General features: G+C 41.4%; 1 protein-coding gene across 6 annotated transcripts in view; it reads right to left on the bottom strand.

Annotated features, from left to right (window-relative positions):
* LOC110528433 (inter-alpha-trypsin inhibitor heavy chain H3) overlaps window positions 1-24,363 on the bottom strand; it is a 36,866-nt gene extending 12,503 nt beyond the window's left edge. For all 6 annotated transcript variants that reach the window (XM_021610488.3, XM_021610490.3, XM_021610489.3 and 3 more), the window contains exons 1-12: window positions 24,056-24,363; window positions 22,989-23,152; window positions 22,782-22,886; window positions 22,001-22,163; window positions 20,212-20,322; window positions 18,145-18,273; window positions 17,944-18,060; window positions 17,630-17,798; window positions 15,695-15,805; window positions 15,446-15,627; window positions 14,816-14,995; window positions 14,479-14,600 (exon numbers count right to left, since the gene is read on the bottom strand). In XM_021610488.3, coding sequence (XP_021466163.3) covers window positions 14,479-14,600; window positions 14,816-14,995; window positions 15,446-15,627; window positions 15,695-15,805; window positions 17,630-17,798; window positions 17,944-18,060; window positions 18,145-18,273; window positions 20,212-20,322; window positions 22,001-22,163; window positions 22,782-22,886; window positions 22,989-23,152; window positions 24,056-24,130 — 1,628 coding nt within the window. In that variant the 5' untranslated portion in view covers window positions 24,131-24,363. The remainder of the gene's footprint in view (window positions 1-14,478; window positions 14,601-14,815; window positions 14,996-15,445; window positions 15,628-15,694; window positions 15,806-17,629; window positions 17,799-17,943; window positions 18,061-18,144; window positions 18,274-20,211; window positions 20,323-22,000; window positions 22,164-22,781; window positions 22,887-22,988; window positions 23,153-24,055) is intronic.
* Between the last annotated feature and the right edge of the window lie 3,441 nt (window positions 24,364-27,804).

Raw genomic sequence — 27,804 nt, 5'->3', positions numbered from 1 at the left:
CCATCAACAAACATTCAGATCTGACCTGGCGCAGCCAGCGCCATCAACAAACATTTAGATCTGACCTGGCGCAGCCAGCGCCATCAACAAACATTCAGATCTGACTTGGCGCAGCCAGCGCCATCAACAAACATTCAGATCTGACTTGGCGCAGCCAGCGCCATCAACAAACATTTAGATCTGACCTGGCGCAGCCAGCGCCATCAACAAACATTTAGATCTGACCTGGCGCAGCCAGCGCCATCAACAAACATTCAGATCTGATCTGGCGCAGCCAGCGCCATCAACAAACAAGGGTTATTGGCGAAATGAGCCACATTTACCTGTCCTTAAAAACAGCCTATACCAAATTACAAAAACACTATTCCTGGTGTTTCAATGTGAAGCACATGGGAAACTTCATAGGTTATTATTTTATTGTTTTTTAGACTCCTTTCCTAAAACAATAAATTAATCACCAAATTTCACTGGGTGAAAGACCTGGAGAGGCCTACAAGCCACAGAGTCTTGCACCCACTGTGAAATTTGGTGGAGGATCAGTGATGATCTGCGGGTACTTCAGCAAGGCTGGAATCAGGTAGATTTGTCTTTGTGAAGGACACATGAATCAAGCCACGTACAAGGTTGTCCTGGAAGAAAACTTGCTTCCTTCTGCTCTGTCAATGTTCCCCAAATCTGAGGTTTGGTTTTTCCAGCAGGACAATGCTCCATGCCACATAGCCAGGTCAATCAAGGTGTGGATGGAAGACCACCAGATCAAGACCCTGTCATGGCCAGGCCAATCTCCAGACCTGAACCCCATTGTAAACCTCTGGAATGTGATCAAGAGGAAGACAGATGGTCACAAACCATCAAACAAAGCCGAGCTGCTTCATTTTTTTGCGCCAGGAGTGGCATCAAGTCACCCAACATCAATGTGAAAGACGGAGAGCATGCCAAGACGTATGAAAGCTGGGATTGAAAATCAGGGTTATTCCACCAAATATTGATTTCTGAACTCTTCCTAAGTGTGTTTTTTTTTTATTAATATGAACTTATTTTCTTTGCATTATTCAAGGTCTGACATATTTTTTGTAATTTTGACCAGTTGTAACTTTCTGCTAGTAAATGCTCTAAATTACAATATTTTTATTTGGAATTTGGGAGAAATGTTGTCAGTAGTTTAAAGAATGAAACAAAATGTACATTTTACCCAAACACGTATCTATAAATAGTAAAACCAGAGAAACGGATCATTTTACAGTGGTTTCTTCGTTTTTTTCCAGAGCTGTATGTGTGGCATGTTATTACACCAACGTGCATTTCTTCATGTCAGACGGCTACTACGTCTGCCAAACAGTTATAGACATACAGAAGGAGGGTAATTTGTTATCGTTCGGTCAGAATATTTTGTATAAAGATAAGCATTATATTGTTATATTATAGAAGTAACTCTGGTAGGTCTGAAACAGTCTTCCTTACCTCAAGTTCAATTGTCAGAGTCAGTTGAATCGCTGGGGCGCACTTCCTTCATATCATAGGTCTGCATTAGCTAAAGCTTAATAACAGCCACACAATACCACACCTTCACAAACATTTCTAAACTTTATTAGGGTAACATCAAAAGTACGTCAAGCCATTGTTTAAAGGGAAAATACTAGCAGAAAAGCAAATGTAAACCCGGGAAAAAACACACAACCCTCCCCAAAGCAACAAAACCTCCTGTGGTTGAATCTGTGTTTGAAATTGACTGCTTGACTGAGGGACCTTAAAAATAATCGTATGTGTGGGGTGCAGAGATGAGGTTGACATTCAAAAATCATGTTAAATACTATTATTGCACAGTCCATGCAAATTATTATATGATTTGTTAAGCACATTTTTACTTCTGAACTTATTTAAGCTTGCCATAACCAAGGGGTTGAATACTTATTGACACAAGACATTCCAGCTTTTTATTTATATTCATTTGTAAACATAAAGAAAAACATAATTCCACTTTGACATTATGGGGTATTGTGTGTAGGCCATTGAAAAAAATCTACATTTTATCAATTAAATTTAGGCTGTAACGCAACTAAATGTGGAAAAAGTTATGGAGTGTGAATACTGTAGAGGCTATTAATACAGAACATTTGTATAAAACCTATATAAACTATTTATAATTACATTACAATATTTTAGGTTAACAACAACTATATTACACAATTTCTGATATCACATTCCTTACTTATATTTTCCTGCATAAGTAAAAGTAGGATTATGCCTCTTGTCACGATCGTGGAAACAAGGTGGAAACAACGGACCAAAGCACAGCATGGTGAGCGTACATACTCCTTTATTATAAGATGTCGCCAACAAAACAATAAACATCAAAACGAAAACGTGAAGCCAACGTAGTGCTCACAGGCAACGGACAACTACCCACAAATACAGGTGGGAAAAAGGCTACCTAAGTATGGTTTTCAATCAGAGACAACAATAGACAGCTGCCTCTGATTGAGAACCACACCCGGCCAAACACACAGAAATACAAATCATAGAAAAAGGGACATAGAATGCCCACCAAAATCACACCCTGACGAAACCAAAATAGAGACATAAAAGCTGTAAGGTCAGGGTGTGACACCTCTACTGCCATTAATTCCAATTAGACTGGTTTGGATTTCTTCCTAACCAACATGGCTTCCATTTACACCACATTGTGGATTTTTGAGGGTTTATGACATAGCCTTTCTAGTAATTTAATATGATCTGTATGCTCCTGGGTGGTGGAGAGGTTGGGGATTGCTGAGTTGGTGAAATTAACTCGTAGTGGACTCGTAAATGATTTATTGTATTTCCTCCGCCAAGAGGGAGAGGGCGCTCAGGATTACAAGATTAGGGACAAGAATTGTGACATGCTTTTGCTCTCCAGAGCAGGGTGCCGTTGAATAGACTGATAACAGGTTGTGGCATTAGGTGTTGAGGGGGATCAGTTGAAATGGAGGATTCCCAGTGTCTGTGACGCCCACTGTTTGGTGAGAAGTAGATCCGGTGGAGAGCGAGGGGAAACGTAGAAGACATTATCTGTCATGCTGAGTTTTGATGCAGAGTGGATACTAGATAAGGTCAAGGTAGGAAGCGTTCGTTATCCAGTGAGAGCTTTTGTTCAGAAACTATTACGGCGTTTTAGGTGTCAAGTTTACAGGCATATTGCAGCAGTGTGTAGGAGGGAAATGCCTAGATGTGAGAAGTGTGCAGGACTGCATGAGACAAAGGAATGTGTGGTATCGGTGGAGAAAGTTGTGCGTGTTAGTTGTGGGAGTGATCATAGGGCTGGAGATCGGAGGTGTCCAGTGAGAGAAAGGCAGATTGAGTTTGCCATGTATGTTTTGGAATTTTATTAGGATCCCCATTAGCTGTTGCGAAAGCCGAGCTACTACACACAGAACATGAAACATGACATAATACAGAACATTTATAGACAAGAACAGAACTACATACATTTAAATAATAGCACACAGCCTACATATCAATACATATACACAAAGTATCTAAATCAAATAGGGGAGAGGCTGTGTGTCATGAGGTGTTGCTTTAACTGTTTTTGAAAACAGGTCTTTTGTTCATTTGAGTAATAGGAGATAGAAAGGAGTTCCATGTAATAATGGCTCTATATATTACTGTACACGTTCTTGAATTTGATCTGGAATTGGGAACTATGAAAAGACCCCAAAGGCATGCCTGGTGGGAGAAGTGTGTGTGTGTCAGAGCTGTGCGTATGTTGACAATGCAAACAATTTTGAATTTCCAACACAATCTTTCTTATAAAAAGAAGAAGTGATGCAGTCAGTCTCTCCTTAACTCTTAGCGAAGAGAGACTGGCATGCATAGTATTTATGTCAGCCCTCTGATTACAATGAAGAGCAAGATGTGCTGCTCTGTTCTGGGCCAGCTGCAGCTTAACTTTTTTAGCAGCACTTGACAACATGGTGGGATCAAGATATGACTTAACTAGAGCATGCAGGACTTGCTTTGTGGAGTGTGGTGTCAAAAAAGCAGAACATCTCTTTATTATGGCCTGACCTCTCCCCATCTTTACAACCATTGAATCTATATGGTTTGACCATGACAGTTTACAATCTAACATAACAAGTAATTTAGTCTCCTCAACTTGTTAATATTCAGAACCACATTCATGTAAAGCTTAGAGAGCCTACCAGACAAGCTAAATGCCTTTTATGCTCGCTTTGAGGCAAGCAACATTATAGCATGCATGAGAGCACCAGCTGTTCCAGATGACTGTGTGATCACTCTCTCCTTAGCCGATGAGAGCAAGACCTTTATATAGGTCAACATTCACAAAGCCGCGGGGCCAGATGGATTACTAGGACGTGTACTCAAAGCATCCGCGGACCAAAGGGCAAGTGTCTTCATTGACATTTTCAACCTCTCCCTGACCGTGTCTGTAATACCTACACATTTCAAACAGACCACCATAGTCCCTGTGCCCCAGAAAGAGAAGCCAAATTGCCTAAATAATTACTGCACCATAGCACTCACGTTGGTAGCCATGAAGTGTTTTGAAAGGCTGGTCATGGCTCACATCAACACCATCATGCCAGAAACCCGACACCCACTCCAATTCCCATACCGCCCTAACAGATCCACAGATGAGGCAATCTCAGTCGCACTCCACACTACCCTTTCCCACCTCTACAAAAGGAACACCTACGTAAGAATGCTGTTCATTGACTACAGCTCAGAATTCAACACCATAGTACCCACAAAGCACACCACTAAGCTAAGGACCCTGGGACTAAACACCTCCCTCTGCAACTGGATCCTGGACTTCCTGATGGGCCGCCCCCAGGTAGTAAGGATAGGCAATAACATCTGAAACGCTGATCCTCAACACAAGGGCCCCTCAGGGGTGCGTGCTTAGTCCCCTCCTGTACTCCCTGTTCACCAACAACTGCTTGGCTAAGCACGACTACAACACCATCATTAAGTTTGCTGACGACACAACAGTGGTAGGCCTGATCACCGACAACGATGAGACGACCTATAGGGAGGAGGTCAGAGAACTGGCAGTGTGGTACCAGAACATCAACATCTCCCTCAATGTGAGCAAGACAAAGGAGCTGATCGTGGACTACAGGAACATTGATGGGTGCTGAAGTGGAGCGGGTTGAGAGATTCAAGTTCCTTGGTGTCCACATCATAGCCCAAACACACCAAGACAGTTGTGAAGAGGGCACTACAACACCTTTTCCCCTCAGGAGACTGAAAAGATTTGGCATGGGTCCCCAGATCTTCAAAACGTTCTACAGCTGCACCATCGACAGCATCCTGACCGGTTGCGTCACTACCTGGTATGGCAACTGCTTGGCATCTAACCATAAGGCGCAACAGAGGGTAGTGTATATGGCCCAGTACATAACTGAGGCCAAGCGTTCTGAAGTCCAGGACCTATATACTAGGTGGTGTCAGAGGATGGCCCCAAAAATGGTCAAGGACTCCAGTCACCCAAGACATAGACTGTTCTCTCTGCTACTGCACGGCAAGCGATACCAGAGCGCCAAGTCTAGGTCCAAAAGGCCCCTTAAGTCACTTACATTGTGTCTGCCAACGCCCCTGGGATAATGTACATTTGCTGCAGCATTATGACAATTCAGCAACACAATGGTAGGGATTACCTGATCTGGTCTTGGGTCATTGATAAGTAATTGTCTCAATACAGCCTTATGTAGGGCCATAGAGCAGTAGAGTATAGGCACTTACAGAAGTAGCACACATGGGGAAAATTTTTAGTAGCCTAGTGTCTGGGAATAATGTGGCCTTTTATAAATGCATTTCATGCAATTCAACATAATTTTACACAACTGGAAGCTTTGGCATAATATTATTTAATACCACACAAATAAACGCAATGACAGGCTACTTTGACACTGACAAACTGAGATCAATAAAAACAGCCATTTCATGAATCCATCAATAGCCTAGGTCTAGGTGTTTGGAGACATTGAGGGGCAGCGGGTAGCCTATTGGTTGGAGCATTGGGCCAGTAACCAAAAGGTTCCTGGATTGAATCCTTGAGCTGACAAGGTAAAAATCTGTTGTTCTGCCCCTGAGCAAAGCAGTTAACCCACTGTTCCCTGGGCGCCGTAGATGTCAATTATGGCAGAGGGGTTGGGTTAAATGCGGAAAACATATTTCAATTGAATGCCTTCAGTTTTACAACTGATTAGGTATCCTCCCTTTCCCATATTGTAGGCTACAATATGAGGAGGAAATTAGTCCTAAAAATGATTTCCAGTTTCACACTCCTTTGTGATGGCAAAAAGCTCTTCGTTAAACAATATTTGGAAGTTATTAAAATATTTTGGTTGCCTACTGCTAAGAGTCTTCTCTTTTCAGCAGGAGCCATTTGCTTTCCAACCTGTGTTTTCCCGCTATTGCATTTTAAGTACTGCTAAAGGCCTGTTGTCAGCATGCTGTTTGTTTACTGACAGATTTTCAGTGTTCCCTCCTGTAGACTGCCTGCTTATTGGGCTACATCTACATCTAGGCTATATATAAAACATAAAAAGATTCTAGGCCTCATGGTGTAGTGGGTAATTATTTATGTGTCCAGATATAAATGTTTTATGATGCCTCCCCTGACACACTTGTCTAAATTGATGGGTCGTGTGAAAGAAATACTATAACACCCAGCCACATCTGTTGGTGGAAAAAGTATTCAATTGTCATACTTGTAAAAGATAGCTTAATAGAAAATGAGTGAAGTAAAAGTTACCCAGAAAAATACTACTTGAGTAAAAGTTACCCAGTAAAATACTACTTGAGTAAAAGTTTTATGTCTCTGTTTTAGTTTGGTCAGGGCGTGAGTTGGTGTGGGCATTCTATGTTTTTGTTCTAGGTTTGCTATTTCTGTGTTTGGCCTGGTATGGTTCCCAATCAGAGGCAGCTGTCGATCGTTGTCTCTGATTGAGAACCATACTTAGGCAGCCTGTTTTCCCACTAGGATTTGTGGGTAGTTATTTTCTGTTTAGTGTGTTGTTTCACCTGACAGGACTGTTTTGTTTCTTTCATTCACTTTGTTATTTTATTTTGTGTTCAGTTCTAATAAATTAACAGGGACACTAACCACGCTGCATATTGGTCGGATCCTTCCTACTCCTCCTCAGACGAAGAAGAGATTCGTTACACATAACATTGTTGTGGTATGTTACAAAGTCATTTTACGACCACACATATCAATATTCATTTTATATATCAATATTTTGCTAAGTCTTGCTAAGTGGATGGGTCTCAACAGAAGGTGTAAATGGTACAGCCAAATGGTTACTTGCGTAGTATCAGAAATAGTGTCAACATAAATTAAATACAGTATGTACACAAACGATATCAATAATGATAGTGAATGATGAGGTTATATGCATACAATCAGGGGTAAAGTGGCTGAGCAGCAGGATAAAAAAAATAGTAGCAGCAATGCTGATGACTGGTCCATCCGAACCACGCATGAACAAGGGAATCTATATTCGGAGAGCCTGTTTCTGTCCATAGCCTCTAAAACACCCTAATCTTCTCAAAAATATACGTTTGTCTATCTGTGTCCAGTCCAGGTGGTAACTCGATTGATCTTTGTCTCTTTGTTTGTAACATTTTTATTATAAGTTTTACATTGTAAAAAGTCAAAATTATTTTTCAGGCATCGGATCCAGAAAAATAGGTTTCAGAACAAAACAGTCCAAAACGGAGACAGGATCCGTCTAAAATTAAGCACTGGTTATGGGTAAAAGCCCACAATGAAACTAACCTTAAATTGTGGAGAATATGAATGTGTTGCCCATGTATATGCAATCATTCATGACTTACAGAACCCTTCTTTGGTGCCTTTAAAGACTCGATGGGAAAAGGATTTGGGGGAGGAACTTGGGGAAGACGCCTGGGAATCTGTGCTGCACAGGGTGTACTCGTCCTCTTCTAGCACTAGACTCAGCCTCATTCAATTCAAGGTGGTTCACCGTATCCACTGGTCGGGGGCCAAACTTGGAAGAATATTCTCTGATGTTGATCCTACCTGTGTCAGATGTAAAGTGGAACCAGCCATACTGTTGCATATGTTTTGGGGCTGTCATAAACTGTCAGGTTTCTGGGAATTAATATTTAAATGTTTTTCTGATATATATGACACTGTTATAGATCCGTCTCCCCTTACAGCCCTTTTTGGAGTACTGCCCATGGATACCCCCCTATCAAGAATCCAGTCGGACACTGTTGCTTATACAACTCTTTTAGCTAGACGGCTAATACTACAGAACTGGAAGATGGCAGCTCCCCCATCTTATAAATATTGGGTGAGAGATGTGTTCTGCTCTCTGAAACTAGAAAAAAGTCAATTCAATTCATGTGGGAACCCCAAACTGTTTACTGAGGCTTGGGCTCCATTCCGGTCTTACTTTAAACAGTCCATCCTCTGATGGCATTTCAATTAAAACTAAAATAAGTCTGTATTTGACCCCCCTGTGACTTAAGGGTTGGAGGAGCTTCTCTCTGTGTTTTTGCTGGGGGGGTATTAAGGTCCATGTGCTTATTGATTGTGACCCACGGATGCCTTGTTCATCTTGCCCGGGCAGAGACTGAAGTGTGAGCTTGTTTTTCCCAGTTATTTTTACATTTTGGTCACACCTACATGAATAATCATTCTATTTGTTTTTTATTTTAAAACTTTGTAAACTTTATTTTTGGTCCAGTGGATGGTCGGTCTGTGGCCATGACCCTCTGTGAGTGGTTGCATTTCTCCACCCTTATCCCTTGACTGTTTACAGGAACAATGGTGAGGTGTTTGCTCTGTCCCTGTACTATAGATTGCCCTTTAACCTTTGTAGTCTTCTGCCTGGTGTGTTTAACTTGTCTAAAGTATGGTATCTTTAAAGCTATTTTTTTTTCACTAGTTGAGTATATTATTTATATTGCTTTGTGTTGTCTTGTCTCTGTGTGTGTGTAAAACTTAATAAACAGAGTTTTTTTTTTAAATGTGGAGAATGATACATTTGCATCTGTTGGCCATTAATTAGCCTGTTATTTGCTATGCCTATGAAGGCTACCATTTAAAACAATAAATATGTTGAAATTATGATATCACTGGAGTCATTGCAAATCAATTTGTGCCACTTGTGTAGCCTATCTGGAGCTGACAAACGGATTTAACAAATAGCCTATAACTTCAGTTTATTATTGTTGTAGCCTTGTGTTATTATTCAATTATTTATGGACATGTTTAGTTAATAAAATTGGAAGTTATCAATTGTGATCATAGTCACAATTCTGTCGCAATTGCCGATCAGCTGATGTTAGAATGCATTAGATTGAAGGCAACAGTCAGTCAGATTAGGCTACAGGTAAAAAACAATACTGGCTGTTGACAAGCACATGCCTATTCAGTTCGTATCCATATTTTAATATTTGATTCAGTGATTGAAACTACAACCCCATCCTCAGTAGCCTATTCCAGCAGGCTGTTGGGCAACGGAAGCACTTACCTCGAAATTGCCTCGCTGTTCATGTTGAATAAATTAGTCTGTCAATTTGAACTAAGCAAGCTGCTAAATCGTTCATCTAACATATTGCCTAGGCTACTGTAGGCTCTCTGAAATTAGATGTAGGCCCATCAGGAGCTATAGGTTACCTGCATCTAGCTAACCCAACCATGACAAAGTTGAATTACAAATCATAAACCCAGATGCCAATTGAAATGTCAATCTCGCAAATAAGCCATTTATAACAGTTTGTAGTCTTAACATCTGGCACATAACATCACGACTGCCAGAAAATAGCCTAACATACATTTTTTTAAGTTTAAAAAGGGCAAATTATATTTTCTATTGCTACATATTCAAATTCCTTTAGTCACAATAGCTCGGAATAATAATTATTTTGATGGAAAACCACATTTTGATTCTTAGGTTAGAAGTTAAGTTGAGATTCCTTCTTAGTTCGCTCAATAACATTATAAAAAAGGGTTTATTAGCTAAATGTGGCAACTCCCCTCTTGCTGCAAAAAAACAACATTTTGGCCCTAGTTTTCAGGCCTTGTGGGCAGGGTTGTGTAGTCATTGGGCTAGACATTTTAGCTTGACCTGGTAACCGTGGCTGGCAGAGTGTTTAGTTCATTACCAAGTGCAGCTCGCTGTCACGACTTCCGCCAAAGTCGGTCCCTCTCCTTGTTCGGGCGGCGTTCGGCGGTCGACGTCACCGGCCTTCTAGTCATCGCCTATCCACTTTTCATTTTCCATTTGTTTTGTCTTTGTTTTACACACCTGGTTTCAATCCCCCAATTACTTGTTCATTATTTAATTAACACTCTGTTCCCCCATGTTTGTTTGTGTAATATTTTATTGTATTACGGTCCGTATTTGTGGCCTTGTATTTATGCGACGTGTATTGTGATTTATTTGAGTAAAATTTCTTTCATTACTCATATCTGCTGTCCTGCGCCTGACTCATCTCACCAGAGGCTTTACACTCGCTACCTACTGCTGTGAACACAAATCTTTGTTTTTCCTTTCTGACTAATTTATTCATCACTGTGCGTGAATACCAGAACTGTAGGTAAGGTATATGTTTTTCCACTGTTTAACAAACTAATTTGTCAATAGTTTATGAATATTTTGGTCATTATTACAGAATTAAGTATCTTGTTTAAATGCTAGTTATCTAACATTGTTAGCTACATTTTCAACATCGTGCATGGATAACTGGACAGTTAATTGGATAACCACAGCTGAGTTACATGGCACAAAATTGAAAAGCTTGTTAAAATCTCCAATCAACATTAAAGAACCCTAAGTTGAGGAACTGTCTCTCTCACGTCGCTGTAAAAGGAGTACAATCTCCATCATTTCACCTACTCAGTGTACAAATTCCAGAGGCATCACCCTCTAATTCAGTACTGATTGATGGAATTATTTATGCACGTAATTATTTATGCGTGTAATTAATTATGTTGCTATATGTTTAAATTCACTTTTGATATCTTTGTTTGTTTCGGTTGTGACCTTTCATATACAGGTAACTGCCAAAATAAAGGAAACACCGGCTAAAGCGTCTTAATAGAGCATTGGGCCACCACGAGCCAGAACAACTTCCATGAACCTTGGCATATGTGATTGACATACTGTATATTATTACCACAATCAATTAAATACATTAATGTTAGTATTTTTGTCTGACTTTTTGCCTTTTCACTCCTGCCCTGTGTTGTCTTTGACTTGACCTCCATCTTGCCCTTGTATACATCCTCTCCCTCTCAGGTAAATATTTTAAATGTTCATTTCCTTCTTCCTTTCTTTTAGCATTTTTTCCCCTTTCTTTTTTCAAATATTTTTGATATATCACAGGGGCAGTTTTTATCCTCTCTGTCTTTTTTGTGTACTTTTCAGCATGTTGGCACTTAATGGATGTCCCTGTCCTTCAATAACTACAAATACTCCAAAACAGAAATTATTAAATTTAATCGAATTTATTGGTCACATACACGTGATCAGCAGATGTTATTGCGGATGTAGCGAAATGTTCGAGCTTCTAGCTCCAACAGTGCAGTAAAATGTAACAATTAATATCTAACAAATTACACAACATATACCCAATACACACAAATCTAAGCAGGAATTCATTATGACTATATACATATGGACGAGCGATGTCAGAGTGTAAAGGACTAAGATACAGTGGAATAGTATAGAATAGAGTATGTACATAATAGGAGTAATGCAAGATATGTAAACATTAAGTGAATGAGATACAGTAGAATAGTATAGAATACAGTATATACATATGAAAGTGACTAGTGCGCTATTTATTAAAGTGGCCAGTGATTTCTAGTCTATGCCTATAGGCAGCAGCCTTTAATGTGCTAGTGATGGCCTTTAATGTGCAAGTCTGATGGCCTTGAGATTGAAAAACAGATTCTATCTCTCGGTCCCAGCTTTGATGCACCTGTACTGACCTCACCATCTGGATGACAGCGGGGTAAACAGGCAGTGGCTCGGGTGGTTGATGTCCTTGATGATCTTTTTGGCCTTCCTGTGACGTCGGGTGCTGTAGGTGTCCTGGAGAGCAGGTAGTTTGCTGCCGGTAATGAGAGCCTTGCGGTTGCAGGCGGTGCAGTTGCCATACCAGGCGGCGATAGAAGCTTGTGAGTGTTTTAGGTGACAAGCCACATTTCTTCAGCCTCCTGAGGTTGAAGAGGCTCTGTTGCACCTTCTTAATCACACTGTCTGTGTGGGTGGTCCTTTTCAGTTTGTCAGTGATGTGTATGCCAAGGAACTTAAGCTTTCCACCTTCTCCACTGCGGTCTCTTCGATGTAGATAGGGTGGTGCACCCTCTGCTGTTTCCTGAAGTCCACAATCCTCTCCATTGTTTTTTTTTACGTTGAGTGAGAGGTTGTTTTCCAGGCACCACACTCCCAGAGCCCTCGCCTCCTATCGTCATCGTTGGTAATCAAGCCTACTACTGTTGTGTCATATGCAAACTTGATGAATGAGTTGGAGGCTTGCTTGGCCACGCAGTCATAGGTGAACAAGGAGTACAGGAGGGGGCTGAGCATGCACCCTTGTGGGGCCCCAGTGTTGACGATCAGAGGAGCGGAGGTGATGTGTCCTACCTTCACCACCTGGGGGTGGCCTGTCAGGAAGTCCAGGACCCAGTTGCACAGGGCAGGGTTCAGACCCATGTCCTCAAGCTTAATGATGAGCTTGGAGGGTACTATGGTGTTGAATGCTGAGCTGTAGTCAATGAACAGCATTCCTACATAGGTATTTCTCTTGTCCAGATGGGATAGGGCAGTGTGCAGAGTGATGGCGATTTCATAATCTGTGGATCTATTGGGGGCGGTAAGCAAATTGAAGTGGGTCTAGGGTGGCAAGTAAGGTAGAGGTGATATGATCCTTGAATAGTCTCTCAAAGCACCTCATGATGACAGAAGTGAATGCTACGGGGCGACAGTCATTTAGTTCAGTTACCTTTGATTTCTTGAGTACAGGAACAATGGTGGCCATCCTGAAGCATGTGGGGATAGCAGACTGGGATAGGTAGAGATTGAATATGCCCATAAACACACCAGCCAGCTGGTCTGCGCATGCTCTGAGTACGTGGCTAGGGATACTGTCTGGGCCGGCAGACTTGTGAGGGGTAACACATTTTAAATGTTTTACTCATGTCGGCCACGGAAAAGGAGAGCCCACAGTCCTTGGTAGCGGGCTCGGTTGGTGGCACGGTGTTATCCTAAAAGCATGTGAAGAATGTGCTTAGCCTGTCCGGAAGCAAGACGTCGGTCTCGGCCACGTGGCTGGTTTTCCTTTTGTAGTCCGTGATTGTCTGTAGTCCCTGCTACATATTGTACGTCTCGTGTCTGAGCCGTTGAATTGCGACTCCACTTTATCTCTATACTGACATTTAGCCTGATCGATTTTCTTGCAGAGTGAATAACTACACTGTTTATATTCTGCCACATTACCAGTCACCTTGCCATAGTTAAATGTGGTGGTTCGCACTTTCAGTTTTGCACGAATGCTACCATCTATCCACTGTTTCAGGTTAGGGTAGGTTTTAATAGTCACAGTAGGTACTAAGTCTCCTATACACTTCCTTATAAACTCAGTCACCGTATCCGTGTATGTGTGTAGATTATTTTCGCAAGCTACCCGGTACATATCCCAGTCCACGTGATCAATTCAATCCTGAAGCGTGGATTCCGATTGGTCAGACCAGCATTGAATAGTTCGAAGCATGGGTACTTCCTGTTTGAGTTTCTGTCTATAGGACGGGAGGAGCAAGATGGAGTCTTGGTCAGATTTGTCGAAATTTGGGTGGGTGAGGGCCTTGTAAGCATTCCCGGAAGTTTGAATAGCAATGGTCGAGAGTCTTAGCAGCGCGACTAGTACAGTCGATATGTACAGTATATATCTATGTTTTTAATGTAGATCATCACATCAGATGTTTTTTTCAATCAATGAAAAGAAAAACAGTGTCAATAGACTTACTTTGGACTTTAATGAATCCCCATGGCTGGCATATCCTTTGGACAGATGTACATCCCCAAAAACATATTTGAATCCCAAAACCAAACTTTATACATTTAAAATATTATATGTTCGGTATTGGCACTTCTTAGAAATACATGAAGATTTACTAACTTGTTCACAAATATTCTTAAAATGTTGGCAGACAGACTACTCACTATGTGGCCATGATGGAGAGGGTTGCAATCCCATTTCCTGATTTTAATTGTAGGGGTGAATGTTAAGGCACATTCATTCTACAGTCTTTTAATGTGTGTGTTTTGGTAGTGACATCATTTGGACTGCATTTTTCAGAGGAAGATGAATAAATACTAATTAGATCAGTATCTTTTAAAATAATATAAGAACAACTAGGATGGAGACCTGCATAGACACAGGTGCAAATACACCCAATAACAGACAAAATGCCATGCAAAGCAGACTCACTCTTTGTCCAGTAGCTGCTTCACAGTGAGGTAGGCCCACAGCCTCTGGATGTGGCTATCAGGTCTGGCTTCAATGGGCTCGTCCGTTGATATTGTCTCAGAGTACATCACCCTATTGCTTTTCTGAAATAATCAAGGCATCCTCACATTACAATACTAAACATTGACTTGATTGTATATTTTGATATTTTGCTGAACTCTCTCCAAAGTAATCATATGGAGTGATAATTTTTTTATATATTTTTTTTATTGCCTTCAAAATCAAAAGAAGATACAGAACAGTATGGAGTGATTTGACCTATGAACTTGTGAAGGTAGCAGAGTAGAGGTGACCTCACCGATATGGCTATGACCTCTGCAGTGAATGTCTCTATGTTGTTGTCGGTGATCTGGCCAGACACCACGATCTCAGAGCCGTTGTAGTACTGGCTGAAGTTGGTCTGGGTCAGGTTAGCTCCACCCACATACACCATCTGCACGTCCGTCAATAGGGGTGTGGCCACCTCTTCATAAAAGCCCTGTTAATCATACATTACAGGTAATCTAGAGGTTAAGAGTGTTGGGCCAATAACCGAAAAGTTGATGGTTCAGAACCGACTATATGAAAAATGTGTCGATGTGCCCTTGAGCAAGGCACTTAACCCTAATTGGTTCTGTAAGTCACTCTGGATAAGTGTCTGCTAAATGACTAAAATGTACAGAGGCCATTAGTCACGTCCCTTGCTCCTCCTGGTTTCCTCTCGCATAATCTACATTTAGGAAATCAGGACTCAACAGTAAAGCCTCCTTAGATGAGATATGATCTTATTGCCCTTTAAAGGTTAGTTCAGGCCTTTTATATTCCAGCTAATTAAGCTTAATTGGGACCATTTTTGATCATTGGTGTTTTATGATTTAAATCATTAAAATCCATTGTAGTGCAGAGACTTTTGTGTGAATGCACTGCTTCACAGTGGGTGTTCCCTTACCTGCAGCTGCAGAGCAGCATCAGAATCCTCATATATTCTGCGTCCCACACCGCTGTTCTCCAGTGCCATCTTTTCCAGGAACTCAAAGTTGACATCCATTCCAAAACCGAGACAGTAGAGTGGGAATTTCTTACCAATGGCTTCCTTTACATTCTTGTGGATCTTTTCCAGGTTGGTCTCACCTGAGGAAAGTGAGATTGGTTTTTGTGTTTGTGGTGTGGTGGGGTGTGTGTGTGTGTGTGTGTGTACCTGTGGTTGGGTCTCCATCAGTGAGTAGTATAAGGAGGGAGGCTGAGCCCTCTCGTGGGTTTCGGTTTAGCATGGCTGTGCCCTCCAACACAGCAGCATTGATGTCGGTGGCTAAGAAGAGAAGAGAGAGGACCACACATCTATGTATTAGCTCCTATTGTCACTAACTAGGCTATTGTTCATAGCTCCCATTATTTTACCCTTTTGTGCACTTATTTTATTTGTTTATTTGTATTTATTTTTTATTATTTATTACAAAAAACACAAGGAAGGGGTGACATTAAAGTATTAGAACATGAAGGACAAACAATACAGCATCAAGACACTATCAAACATGTCTCAGTCTTTCTGCAACAGAGCCATCCTTATGTGTGAGGGTGCGTGTGCATGATAGTGATATAAAATATATGTCATAGTTTCCTTTTTCATGATTGCCAGCAGCATACCACCCTGCATACCACTGATGGCTTGCTTCTGAAGCTAAGCAGGGTTGGTACTGGTCAGTTCCTGAATGGGAAACCAGATGGTGTTGGAGGGCCAGTAGGAGGCACTCTTTCCTCTGGTCTAAAAAAATATCCCAATGCCCCATGGCAGTGATTGGGGACACTACCCTGTGTAAGGTGCCGTCTTTCGGATGGGACGTTAAACTGGTGTCCTGACTCTCTGAGGTCATTAAAGATCCCATAGCACTTATTGTAAGAGTAGGGGTGTTAACCCTGGTGTCCTGGCTAAATTCCCATTCTGGCCCTCAAACCATCAGGGTCACCTAATAATCCCCAGTTTACAATTGGCTCATTCATCCCCCTCCTCTCCCCTATAACTATTCCCCAGGTCGTTGCTGCAAATGAGAACGTGTTCTCAGTCAACTTACCTGGTAAAATAATAAATGAAATTCAAATAAAAAATGATCACAATCTTGTGAAACATGAACCCTCCAAGTTCCTCAACCATTCAAGCCCCCTCAGAAGAAGAAAACAACAATTAATTCCATTACCCACCCCCATGAACCCCCCAATGCACCAACAACCAAGAGAATGAAAAAAGGAAAAGACAGAAGAAAACAACAAACAATTCAAAAAATAAATAAATACATTTAAAACAAAGGACAACTGAAATCATAACAGCATTATATGTTTGTGTGCATGTCTGGCACTATTGCATGTACTGTATGTGTGTGTTCTTGTATGTGTTTATTTGAATGAGAGTGTGGGTATATGCATGTGTACAAACACCTGCACAGCCTCAGCCTCAGGGAATCTGGCATTAGTTGTAAAAACACTGCCACTTAGTGTCATTCAAATATGCTTTTATTGTTTTATTTTGACTTTTTTCCCCTTTATCTTTTGACCATCATTCTCTCTCACACAGCAGCTCCACTCCCACTTGTCTCCAATTCCACGTACCAACCCTCAGCTTCCCTCAGCCCATCCCATCTATCTCTGCTGGCCACCCACTTCGTGTTTCTACGCAACACATATCTTTCAACTATGCTATGATGTTTAAGGCACAATTTCAATCTATCTAATCAAATAGAATCTACAGATTTTTGTGCACTTTGGATTTGTTTACACAGCCACCCCAATAATCCAAATCTGATTTTCTTTCTATATCCAATGTTTTTTTCTGACTGTCCATTACTTGTCACACCACCTTTAAAAATCTTTGGGTTGTTGTCATGGTAACAGCAGGTCATGTGCAAAACAGAAAACACTTCAGTTGAACCAAATCTGATCTAAACCAAATCTACATATGGAGATGGTATAAATCAGAAGTTAAATGATGGGATACCATGTGGTTATCGCTGTTTACACATTAGGAAATATGAATTGGGCTGCCTGTGTCTTACAAAATTATGATACACTGTAATTGTACTGTTGGTTTTGGAAACTTTTGAAAATAGGGAAGAGGATTAAGTAAGTAAATAATAAATTGTACCTCCTCTGTCTTGAATGTGTCGTGCAAAGCTCTTGGCAGCCTCCAGGTTTTCCTGGTTGGCCGGCAGCAGCTCGTTCTTCCAGGCAGACACAGTGTAGTCGAAGGTGATCAGGCCAAAGTGGTCGTCCTCCACCAGGTCTACCAGGATCTTCAACAAGGCCTGCCGGGTCTGACAGTGCATCCAATCAAAATTAACCAATCAACCAATCAAAATTAATTGTTACATGCATTAAATAGAAAAATGTGTACAATTCTCAATCGTTAAGCCTTTAGCGTCATTACAGCAGGCAACACATTCAAACACACAAACAAACCTGCTTCATTTTCCTGCCATGCATGGAGCCACTCCGATCGATGATGAACACTACATTCTTTGGTATGCGTGGTAGGTCACTGGGAGCAAAGTGATGGACAAAATACCCTTTTGACTCCTGAATAGAGAATCAGAGATAGTGATTAAATGACAGGGTAGAAATAAAGAAATGAATGACACGATTAGAGTGAGATAAGTGTACCTTGAGCTCTCCCATGGATGTGTTCCTGTGGACGTCATAAACAATGACCAGGTCTCCGTTCAGGCCCTGTTCTCCACAGCTGTCACACTGACTCTGCTGCTCCTTGCTTGGGTAGAAATGTACCCAGGCCTGCGGAGATGGTGGTAGTTTAGGCTTCTGCTTTTAAAAATACAGCCTAATTTAGCTTGGCTCAGCATGAGATCATACATTTTAGAATTAACATGCACAGATATGTGACAATGACATGGGTGCGAAGAATAGGGTTTGAAATTATGCCACCAAATTGTACGATGTTTTGAATTGAATACATTTGAAGGTGTCAATCCCCTTGGTTCATCTTCATGTGATATATGTTATGTATTGACTGGACATGCGCAGACCAGAGCATGCGCAGACCAGCTGGCTGGTGTGTTTACAGACATACTGTATTCAATCTCTCTCTGTCCCAGTCTGATGTCCCCACATGCTTCAAGGTGGCCACCATTTTTCCTTTACCCAAGAATGCAAAGGTAACTGAACTATTGCCCCGTAGCACTCACTTCTGTCATCGTGAAGTGCTTTGAGAGACTAGTGAAGGATCACATCACCTCTACCTTACCTGCCACCCTAGACCCACTTCAATTTGCTTACCGCCACAATAGATCCACAGACGATACATGATCGGCAACACACTGCACACTGCCCTATCCAATATAGATAAGAGGAATACCTATGTAAGAATGCTTTTCACTGACTATAGCTCAGTATTCAACATCATAGTACCCTCCAAGCTCATCATTAAGCTTGAGGCCCTGGGTCTGAATCCCGCCCTGTGCAATTGGGTCCTAAACGTCCTGACGTATAGGAAACAACACCTCCACTTCGCTGATCCTCAACACTGGGGCCCCACAAGGGTGTGTGCTCAGCCCCCTCACCCATGACTGTGTGGCCAAGCACGCCTCCAACTCAATCATCAAGTTTGCAGACGACACAACAGTAGTGGGCTTGATTACCAACAACAACGAGACGGCCTACAGGTAGGAGGTGAGGGCTCTGGGTGCGTGGTGCCAGGAAAATAACCTCTCACTCAACGTCCAAAAAACTAAGGGGATGATCGTGGACTTCAGGAAACAGCAGAGGTAGCACCCCCTATCCACATTGACAGGACCGTAGTGGAGAATGTGGAAAGTTTCAAGTTCCTCGGCGTACACATCACTGACAAACTGAAATGGTCCATCCACACAGACAGTGTGGTGAAGAAGGCGCAATAGCGCCTCTTCAACCTGAGGAGGCTGAAGAAATGTGGCTTGTCACTTAAAACACTCACAAACTTCTACAGATGCACAATTGAGAGCATCCTGTCGGGTTGTATCATCGCCTGGTACGGCAAATGCACCGCCTGCAACCCAAGGCTCTCCAAAGGGTGGTGTGTTCTGCACAACACATCACCGGGGGCAAACTACCTGCCCTCCAGGACACCTACAGCACCCGATGCCACAGGAAGGCCAAAAAGATCATCAAGGACATCAACCATCCGAGCCACTACCTGTTCACCCCACTATCATCCAGAAGGCGAGGTCAGTATAGGTGCATCAATGCTGGGACCGAGGGACTGAAAAACAACTTCTATTTCAAAGCTGTTAATTTTCCATCACTAGCACAGAGAGTCTGTTGCCTATTTACACAGACTTGAAATCACTGGCCACTTTAAAAAATGTAACACTAGTCTCTTTTATAATGCACTACAATAATGTTTACATATCTTGCATTACTCATCTCATATGTACTGTATATACTGTATTCTATGCTATTTCACTGTATCTAAGTCTATCCCTCTCTGACATTGCTCGTCCATATATTTATATATTCTTTATTCCATTCCTTTACATAGATTTGTGTGTATTGGGTATTTGTTGCAAAATTGTTAGATGTTACTTGTCAGATATTACTGCACTGTCAGAGCGAGAAACACAAGCATTTCGCTACACCCACAATAACATCTGCTAAACACCTGTATGTGACCGATAAAACTTGATTTGATTTCACATGTTATTTTGGTTCGCTCTACATTACTCTGTTGTGGACTACCTCACTAGAAGCGTGTGTTTTGGTGATGGCATTAGCCAGCTCTTTGGTGCTCAGCCCTCCTTTAATCTCCAGGAAGTTAACGCCTGGTCGCTCATTGATGTATACGTCAATCTGGCCATAAGGAAGAGAAGGAAAACATCACATCAACCCTTATGAGTACTATCCACCTGATTTCACTAGGATGAGTATTACTGTGCGGTGCACTCAGAAAGTATTCAGGCACCTTGACTTTTTCCACATTTTGTTACATTGCAGCCTTATTTTAAAATTGATTATATATACAGTATATATATATATATATATATATATTAATATTTTTATCCATAGACACACATTACCCCATAATGACAAATATCCAAAAATGGAAATATCACATTTACATAAGTATTCAGACCCTTTACTCAGTCCTTTGTTGAAGCACCTTTGGCAGGTATTACAGCCTCGAATCTTGTTGGGTATGGGGCTTGGCACACCTGTATTTGGGGAGTTTCTCCCATTCTTCTCTGTAGATCCTTTCAAGCTCTGTCAGGTTGGATGGGGAGCATTGCTGAACAGCTATTTTCAGGTCTCTCCAGAGATGTTAGATCGGGTTCTAGTCCGGGCTCTGGCTGGGCCACTGGCAAGGACATTCAGAGACTTGTTCCAAAATCACTCCTGCGTTGTCTTGGCTGTGTGCTTAGGGTCGTTGTCCTGTTGGAATGTGAACCTAAGGTCCTGAGCGCTCTGGAGCAGGTTTTCATCAAGGATCTCTGTACTTTGCACCATTCATCTTTCCATTGATCCTGACTAGTCTCCCAGTCCCTGATGCTGAAAAACATCCCCACAGCATGATGTGCCACCACTATTCTTCACCATAAAGATAGTGTCAGGTTTCCTCCAGATGTGATGCTTGGCATTCAGCCAAATAGTGTAATCTTGGTTTCAGACCAGAAAATCTTGTTTCTCATGGTCTGAGTCCTTTAGGTGCCTTTTGGCAAACTCCAAGTGGGCTGTCATGTGCCTTTTACTGTGGAGTGGCTTCCGACTGGCAACTCTACCACAATGGCCTGATTGGTGGAGTGCTGCAGAGATACTTCTCCTTCTGGAATGTTCTCCCATCTCCACAGAGGAATTCCATCAGCGTGACCATCGGGTTCTTGGTCACCTCCCTGACCAAGGCCCTTCTTCCCAATTGCTCAGTTTGGCGGGGAGGCCAGCTCTAGGAAGAGTCTTAATGGTTCCAAACCTCTTCCATTTAAGAATGATTGAGGCCATTGTGTTCTTGGGGACCTTCAATGCTCAAGACATTTGTTGGTACCCTTCCCCAGATTTGTGCCTCGACACAATCCTGTCTCTGAGCTCTACGGACAATTCCTACGACCTCATGGCTTGGTTTTGCTCTGACTTATACTGTCAACTGTGGGAACTTATATAGACAGGTGTGTGCCTTTCCAAATCATGTCCAATCAATTGAATTTACCACAGGTGGACTCCAATCAAGTTGTAAAAACATCTCAAGGATGATCAATGTAAATAGAATGTACCTGAGCTCAATTTTGAGTCTCATAGTAAAGGGTCTGAATACTTAGGTAAATAAGGTATTTCTGCAAAAATTTATGATTTTTTTTTTTTTTAACTTTGTCATTATGGGGTATTGTGTGTAGTAGATTGATGAGTGAAAAAATGATTTAATACATTTTAGAATATGGCCGTAATGTATCAAAATGTGGAACAAGAGAAATGGTCTAAATACTTCCCGAATGCACTGTATGCACATGAGTACATGCCTTGATAATGCTAATGCTCTCACCTTGAAGTCAGCGACAGGCTGCATGGGTCGAGCGTGGATCAGCAGTTCGTACTTGCCCAGTCGGCGTTTCAGCAGCTCCTCATACGTCAGTTCAAAGGTCACCTTACTGAGCGCGGCCACAGTCACAGACGTCTTAAACTCCTCAAGGGTCCTCCCCACAGAACTGAGGAGACATATAGAGACAGTCTAGCACGCACCAACACGTAGTTTGTAGTTTTAAAGTTAATTTCGTTAAATTCTACGCATTTTTGCCATTGATCTTAGAGAACATTTTTCAGTTGTCTGCAAACATTTTGTCGTGTGGTTAAGAGAAGATGTTGCTGTTTTAAAATGAATTTCCTGCAATTCTACACATTTTTACGATGGGGAGAGAATATTTTATTATATTTAGGCAAATTAGCTGGCTAACGCATTGATCCTGCTTTGTAGTATACCAAGATATAGTGGTAAAAAGATAGATGGGAAAACTCGGATTGCCGGTCACAGCAAAAAAGTAGCACTCCCTATACTTGCAATGCATTTCTCAAAAGGTGGGTAAACTGTGTTTACTTGCATTTACCCTCCACTATACCACTGACCCCTATTGGTAATTGAGTGACTGTCAGTGACTTACATAATAGGAAAACTGTTGATGCACTGCCAAATGTTTTAATTGAACCTTGTGTCATCTACTACTCTAACGCTCAACAGTAAGTTGATACCATGACTGAGTTCCACAAACAAGTGGCCAATTATGTCCCTTATTGGCTAGGGCCGGACCTGCAGACACCCACACACACACCTGACTATGCCAGCGCTTTGGCCACGAGACACTGCCTGAGTGTATTGCTGCTGAGCCTCCTCCTTCTGTTTCACAACCCCATCATACGTCTGCCCCTCAATGGTCCTGAGGAAGAGAGAGTTTATATGCAAACATTTGTGTAAGCTATATGTAAGACAGTAGAGATATCTGCTCAGGCTCAATAGGGATACATTCATGTAGACCCACATTTTGAATTTACTGATGAAGGCCATCTTGGGAATTTTGACATGGAATTCTATTTCCTGTGACTGGTCCATCCGATTGGCCACACGACTGGTGATAATAGTGGTCGCATAGCGACTGGTCACTGTGGAGTTGATGTGAAAGCTGTAGATGTCCCAGTCCCTGTTCTATAAAGGGTCAGGAAACACCATCAGCACTGTTTACTGTCAGACAACATTTGAATACAGATGTAGACTTTTTTTTCACACAGTGTTAGCAGTGCAATTTCTAAAAATTAAATGCTTAAATACTACATTGGAATTCCAATTTAGCATTTAAGCATTGCATTTATCAATAACCATTCCAAATTACATTTAATGATTGGGATGCAAAAATGATTAATGCAATTTAGCGTTTAAGAGTTGCATTTTAAAATTAGCAATGATAACCCTCCATAATACTGTGGCATGCTGTGGCATGACTTGCCCAGAAAACAAGACTGCCTCTGTACACACACACACACACACTCAAGTCACACACACGCGCGAGACCCACACACACATAAGCAATTGCACCATTTACGACTAAATAATAACCAGTAGAACTGAAGATTAGTATATCTGAAACCTGATTGGGCTCGGACTGGTTACACCTACATGTTTGTTTGACTGCATTCTAGATTCATGCACTCTCGAAAGAGAAAAAGGTGTTGACCAGTCGGTCTTTCACCCCAGACGTGATATGATAACATGTTGCTGTTTGTCTACCTAGGAGACATGGTGCACTCTATCTGTTTTGGGCTGATAGGACGGTTTAGGGAAACAGCAACAAGGACAACCGTAGACTTGTCTAAGTCTATCACAGTATAGCTCAATCTAACCCCTAAAACTTGAGGGGATCTTGAGCTCTCCAACCTTGTGCTCTCTGCACATCCAAAACTGTAGTCAAAAGAGACATCTGAACTGATGTAACCCCACAAAAACACACAGTCAATCACATGCATGCTAATCAACACAACATAACACAATATAATCCCTGACAGAGTGCCCTCCCCCTTGTGACCCTGCATCCTGTGTGTGACCCTACTGTACCTTATTGGCCATTGCTGTGGTAACGCAGGCCAGCAGCAGTCCAAGAAGGCCGACTCGTACTGTGACTCCCTCCATCACGACCTCAGCAGAAATGAAACCCCACAAAACACACACAGCCTTTTAAAGAGGAGCACAGTATGCTATTGGCCAGCAACCAGAGAGCAGGGGCGTGCGTCCTTTCAGCTAAACTAGGGTATGGCAAAGTGATTAAGGGAAGTTAGAGGTAGTTTTGCGTTAACTGTTCAATTTCACGATCGAGCTCAAACAAACTGTCCTCCTTAGCGGATAGCAATTCCAACAATGTACTCAAGTGATCGGTATCCGGATTTGACTGGGATATTTCCACGTCAATCTGATTCAAAATCCGCGTTGTTGCGCCTCGAATGGTACCCCGCTTTCGTCTCATTCTTTCTGCTTCATGCCGACGTTCCTCCTCAGCCATTTCAGCCACTTCTTCGTCGCAGCTCATATCCCGGGTTTCGGCACCAACTTTTAGATTAACTAACTTCTTAGTAATGACTCGGGACGTCGGTTTTGATACGAAAGCTTATTTTAGTAAGAATACTTGTTTACGTTACATTTAACAACAATTGTTTCGGTACAGAGCAATGCAGGTAAGATGCTGTTGGAAAGTCAGCCACAATCACCCGCACCTGCACATAATTGGCGCGTTATCACTCATTCCTCTCGCAAGGCATTCTGGGACTTGCAGTCAAAAAGCGTAATTCAACACAACCCAATACAATTACATATGCAAATAAATCAAAAGAAATATCTTTAGATACAGCTCAAAGAATAACTTAAACATTAACTCTGTAACACATTAAAGTTACAACATACAGTGTCACGGCTTCATTGCTCCAGACCACCAGAAGCAGGAGTTTAGAGCACTCATTATGCATTTGGGTCCCAAGGTTTTAATATGACCAATCATATCGATTGGTTCCAATGATGAATTTTGACACAAGCCACCTTTGCCTTGTGGCGTTCTTCAACAAAGATGGCTGACAAAACATTACGGTGGAACCAGATGTAAGTTTTTATAACGTCATAACGAGTCAAGCAAAAAATTTACAATTGAGAGGAATATGTTAGTTATTAATGTAGAGACAAACGTTTGTGCATATGTTTTTGTCATAAAGTTAATTTACAAAAAGCACTATTTCCCAAGTTAAAACCTGTTATGGCAAGTTCCCCTCAGGGAACTCCACCCCCCGTTCAGCTGAAAAGGTGGCGCGGGAAATTCAAAAATATTCTTTAGAAATATTTAACTTTCACACATCAACAAGTCCAATACCTCAAATGAAAGACAAACATCTTGTTCATCTACCCATCATGTCAGATTTTTAAAATGTTTTACAGCGAAAACACAACATATATTTATGTTAGACCACCACCAAATCAAAGGAAAAACGCAGCCATTTTTTCCAGCCAAAGATAAAATCACAAAAGCAGGATTAGACATAAAATGAATCACTAACCTTTTGAAAATCTTCATCAGATGACAGTCATATGATATGTTACACAGTACATTTATGTTTTGTTCGATAATATGCATTTTTTTATCCACAAATCTCGGTTTACATTGACGCCATGTTCAGAAATTCCTCCAAAATATCCGGAGGAATTATAGAAAGCTACGCCAGATAACAGAAATACTCATCATAAACTTTGACTAAAGATACATGTTCTACATATAATTAACCTCTTTGATCTCTAGGGGCGCTATTTCATTTTTGGATAAAAAACGTTCCCGTTTTAAGCGCGATATTTTGTCACGAAAAGATGCTCGACTATGCATATTCTTGACAGTTTTTGAAAGACAACATTCTGAAGTTTCAGAATCTGCAAAGATATTGTCTGTAAGTGCCCCAGAACTCATTCTACAGGCGAAACCAAGATGATGCGTCAACCAGGAAATGAGCAGAATTTCTGAAGCTCTGTTTTCCATTGTCTCCTTATGTGGCTGTGATTGCGCAAGGAATGAGCCTACACTTTCTGTCGTTCCCCCAAGGTGTTAGCAGCATTGTGACGTATTTGTAGGCATATCATTGGAAGATTGACCATAAGAGACTACATTTTCCAAGCGTCCGCCTGGTGTCCTGCGTGGAATTCGGTGCGCAATTGCCAGCTGCTTGTACTTTTCCATTTGATTGAGGGGAGAAACCATGCTTCCACGAACGATATATCATTGAAGAGATATGTGAAAAACACCTTGAGGATTGATTCTAAACAACGTTTGTCATGTTTTCAGTCGATATTATGGAGTTAATTTGGAAAAAAGTTCGCGTTTTGAGGACTGAATTTTCGGGTTTTTTTGGTAGCCAAATGTGATGTATAAAACGGAGCTATTTCTAATACATAAAGAATCTTTTTGGAAAAACTGAGCATCTGCTATCTAACTGAGAGTATCCTCATTGAAAACATCAGAAGTTCTTCAAAGGTGAATGATTTTATTTGAAGGCTTTTATGTTTTTGTTGAAATGTTGCGTGCTGGATGCTAACGCTAATGCTAATGCTAAATGCTACGCTAGCTAGCTACTTTTACACAAATGATTGTTTTCCTATGGTTGAGAAGCATATTTTGAAAATCTGAGATGACAGTGTTGTTTACAAAAGGCTAAGCTTGAGAGATGGCATATTTATTTCATTTCATTTGCGATTTTCATGAATAGTTAACGTTGCGTTATGGTAATGAGCTTGAGTCTGTATTCCTGATACCGGATCCGGGATGGGGAGATCAGAGAGGTTAAAGATACACTGGTTCTTAATGCAACCGCTGTGTCAGATTTTTTTTAAACGTTACGGAAAAAGCCTAACATTGCAATAATCTGAGACGGCGCTCAGACGTAACAGTATTTCTCCGCCATGTTGGAGTCAACAGAAATACGAAATTACAACATAAATATTCCCTTACCTTGATGATCTTTCATCAGAATGTAGTGCAAGGAGTCCTAGTTCCACAATAAATTGTTGTTTTGTTCCATAATGTCCAACACTTTCAGCTCACGTGCCCCAAAACTGACTGCTGGCCCAAGGTAACTCGCACGAAAACTTCCAAAAGATATATTCCAGGTCGAATAAACTGGTCAACTAAGTAGAGAATCAATCTTCAGGATGTTATTATCATATATATCCAATAACGTTCCAACCGGATCATACGTTTTCATCTGGAGCCAAATTGAACAGCGGTAGCACCCACAGAGAAATGCGCCACAGGAAAATGGCATTCTGTCGGGACACTGACTATTTCCCCTCCCATTCGGTCCAAGTTCACAGAAAATGCTCCATTCCACTTTCTACTGAATGAGGACAACTAGTGGAAGGCGTAGGAAGTGCTTCCAGATCCAGATCTTGTTGGGAAAGGAGGGGGCGAGGACGTCAAAGTTGTCCCAACTTTCAGAATTTCACTTCTTGTTTGGAAGATTGCCTGCCCTATGTTATACTCACATACATAATTCAAGCAGTTTTAGAAACTTCAGAGTGTTTTCTATCCAATAGTAATAATAATATGCATATATTAGCAATCTAGGACAGAGTTTGATGCAGTTCACTATGGGCACGCAATTCATCCAAAGGGAAAATACTGCCCCCTATCTTCAACAAGTTTTAACTGACTAGCTAACATTAGCCAGATAGCTAGTGTTAGGCAAATTAATTGGCAATTCGTGTTGTTTAATGTTTTAGGGACTCCTGAGAAAAACAGCAAACCAGGCTGTCGTCTTGTGAAACAGTGGATGTAAATAATC

The sequence above is a fragment of the Oncorhynchus mykiss genome, chromosome 7 (genome assembly GCF_057628025.1).
Source record: "Oncorhynchus mykiss isolate SJ-2025 chromosome 7, ASM5762802v1, whole genome shotgun sequence".
Lineage (NCBI taxonomy): Eukaryota > Metazoa > Chordata > Actinopteri > Salmoniformes > Salmonidae > Oncorhynchus > Oncorhynchus mykiss.
Note: the sequence above shows the minus strand (reverse complement) of the source record. Positions and strands in the feature narration are given on the sequence as shown.